This window comes from Takifugu rubripes, chromosome 9, assembly GCF_901000725.2.
Source record: "Takifugu rubripes chromosome 9, fTakRub1.2, whole genome shotgun sequence".
In the NCBI taxonomy this organism is placed as follows: domain Eukaryota; kingdom Metazoa; phylum Chordata; class Actinopteri; order Tetraodontiformes; family Tetraodontidae; genus Takifugu; species Takifugu rubripes.
Genome location: NC_042293.1, coordinates 12663410 through 12666080, shown reverse-complemented (window position 1 = coordinate 12666080; position 2671 = coordinate 12663410). Strand labels below are relative to the sequence as shown.

Below are 2671 nucleotides of genomic sequence, written 5' to 3'. Positions count from 1 at the left end.
AGGTCGCGGAAAGTGATCAATGGACTGGCCTTTTGTGGAAATTTTAACATTTATACACTCCCCAATTCATCTCCATAAGAGGAGAAGGCCATTTTTAACTGTTACGCTGCCTTTAAAAGGGTGTTCCACGTAGATGGGGGCAACAATGAAAACTAAAATCCAAACCAGAATAAATACAACGCCAATGTCCTCGAACACAAGCGGAACAGATACGACCTTAAGTGCTCTCAGCCCGCTGCTCTTTAAAACCAGTCAACCAGAATCAATCGGACCCAAGTGATGTTTGCCTTCTCCCCTCCGCCTTCAGTAATCGTGCCGTATGATGAGCCCAGAGCGGGTGGCACCTCTCCGTTCCTCAGTCCGGCTCACCAGGATTGGCGGCAGGAGCTGTGATTTCTGTCGCCTAAACTAGGATGAGCCATCACCAACGAGCACCGGCCTGAATAAACGGGCGTGAGCAACGACGATGGTGAGAAAAACAGCAAAATGATTGCTAACCGGATCATGGGAGAACCTCGTCTTTTTGGTTCTATATAGTCCAAACATAAAGCTCTTTAAAGTTCTACGAGGGTTATTTGTGTTTTTGTAGCTGAAGAAGTTATTTTAACATTCTTAATGAACTGGAAATTAGATGTGAAATTTCATGACGTGGTATAAATTTCCACACAAATAAAATATGCTGACATATTTTAAAAATAGCTGGTCTTGTTAAAAAAAAAAAGGTGCTGTATATCTTCTCCAGTGAAATGATGAAGTTTCATTTAACCAGAAGTTTGACGCATTAGCTGAGTCTATATTTAAAACGAATGCTGTTTTAGAGCTGATGGTATGATGCTGACATGGCCGTTCCCAACACCTACGGGCTGATTTTCGTCTGCACCTGTGGAATCATCCTCGGAATCGGACTCTGCGCCAACCTGCTGGTCTTCTCCCTGTTTGCCAAACACAACACGTTACGGAAGAACCGCCTGGACCTCCTCCTGCTCAGCATGACGCTGGCCGACTTCCTCACCCTCCTGCTCATCCCCTTGACCCTGCACTCCGCTGCCACCTACTCCTGGCCTCTGAGCGACACCTCCTGCAAAGTCTACCAGTTCCTTCTGGCCTTCAGCCTGGCTGCCAGCACCTACTCGCTCTGCGCCGTGTCCATGGCCCGTGCCATGATCATAACCAACCCGTACCAGCCCCTCACCATGGACACGGTGGTGCTGATGTTTGTGCTGGTCTGGGCCCTCAGCTTCTTCATCAGCCTGCCCTTGCGTATCTTCGCCAGGAAAGAAAGCGTAGCTACAAACCAGTCTGACTTCACCTTCTGCCTTCCAACCATTCACGAGCACCACTACCAAGTGGTCCTGAGCCAGTTTGTGCTTTACTACTTCGTACCAATGCTGGTCATCGCCTTCAACTATGTGCGACTTGCCCTTTTCCTCCACAGGAGCCCAGTGATGTCAGCGTCCAGCGCCAGGAACACCCGCCGTGCCTCCATCATGGTGTTCTTGGCCGCTGTGACCTTCTCAGTGTGCTGGCTCCCTGGCTACGTCCTGGAGCTGTGCGTGTACCTGGGGCTGTACAGCCACGGCCAGGCTTGGGACATGTTTTACTTCATCTGCACCGTGCTGCAGTACCTGCACCCCTGTGTCAACCCCGTGCTCTACGTGCTGCTGTCGAAGCGGTACCGCCACAGGAGGGCAGCCTGGTTCTTCACATGTCACAGGAACAGAGTGCAGCCGCAGGTCACCAGCATCAACACCGACAGTATTTAAATACCAGCTCGAACCCTACTGCAACTTTTATAAGGACTTTTATACAAATCAGGCCTGAATAATCAATTTAAGGAAAATTAAAACCACATGGCGCATGAGATTTCTGAGATGTTGTATTAATCCAATAATATTTATTATCATTTATAACTAGACACTGCTGTGTGTGAAGTGCATAGACTAGAGGCCAGAATGGCTGATTACAACGTGTTCTCAATGCTTCGCACGACAGGAATGTTGAATACAGCAGCGGTCCCACTATAAAACGTATTTTTAGCACAGCGGAACGTTTCCATTTTCCTTCTTAACAGCACTGGTTCTTAATAACTCACATTCTAATTAAACTGGAATTAACACCAGCAGGTTCTCTATCTCGTTAACCTTTGCAGTTGTGTCTTTTGAAATGTAATTCCAAAGTTTCTGATGGGGAAAAAAAGTACCAAAAGAGATTCCAGCAGATGCAGTTCAGCAAGTAACCCAGTCTGGGAACTGGAAGAAGGTCCTTGTAACCCCTCTATATCAACGAGAGGATGACCCCCCCCTCCGTGAAACTTGTCAGTTTAGAGATGAGCGACAGAGCATGATCAACTGGAAAGCAACTGTAAAGAGTAGAAGAGGGCCGGCTGACTTCTGGAGCCTGCTGCAGTAACAGGAGACCGGCGACCCCTCCCTCTGCAGGCTCACCCCGTGACTTTTGGCCTTCTCTCGAGCTTACAGCAGGGGCAGCTGGCCTGACTTGTACACACCGTCATCTGTGGGCATCAGAATGTCGCATACAGTGGGGCTATAAAGGACGCGTGCTGTGCCTCTGTAAAAAGGCTGAACTGCTAATTCTGTACGGACAACAAATCTTTTTAGAACGCGGTCAGTTTACTCAGCTGATGATTATTTCCTTTTATTTATAATGTTTC

The 2671-nt window shown here is 48.0% G+C and overlaps 1 protein-coding gene across 1 annotated transcript; it reads left to right on the top strand.

The window, feature by feature from the left end:
• The first annotated feature begins 839 nt into the window (after window positions 1–839).
• On the top strand, window positions 840–1763 carry LOC105416958 (galanin receptor type 2). The gene has a single exon (XM_011607619.2). The coding sequence runs from the start codon at window positions 840–842 to the stop codon at window positions 1761–1763; it is 924 nt and encodes a 307-aa protein (XP_011605921.1).
• The last annotated feature ends 908 nt before the right edge of the window (window positions 1764–2671 follow it).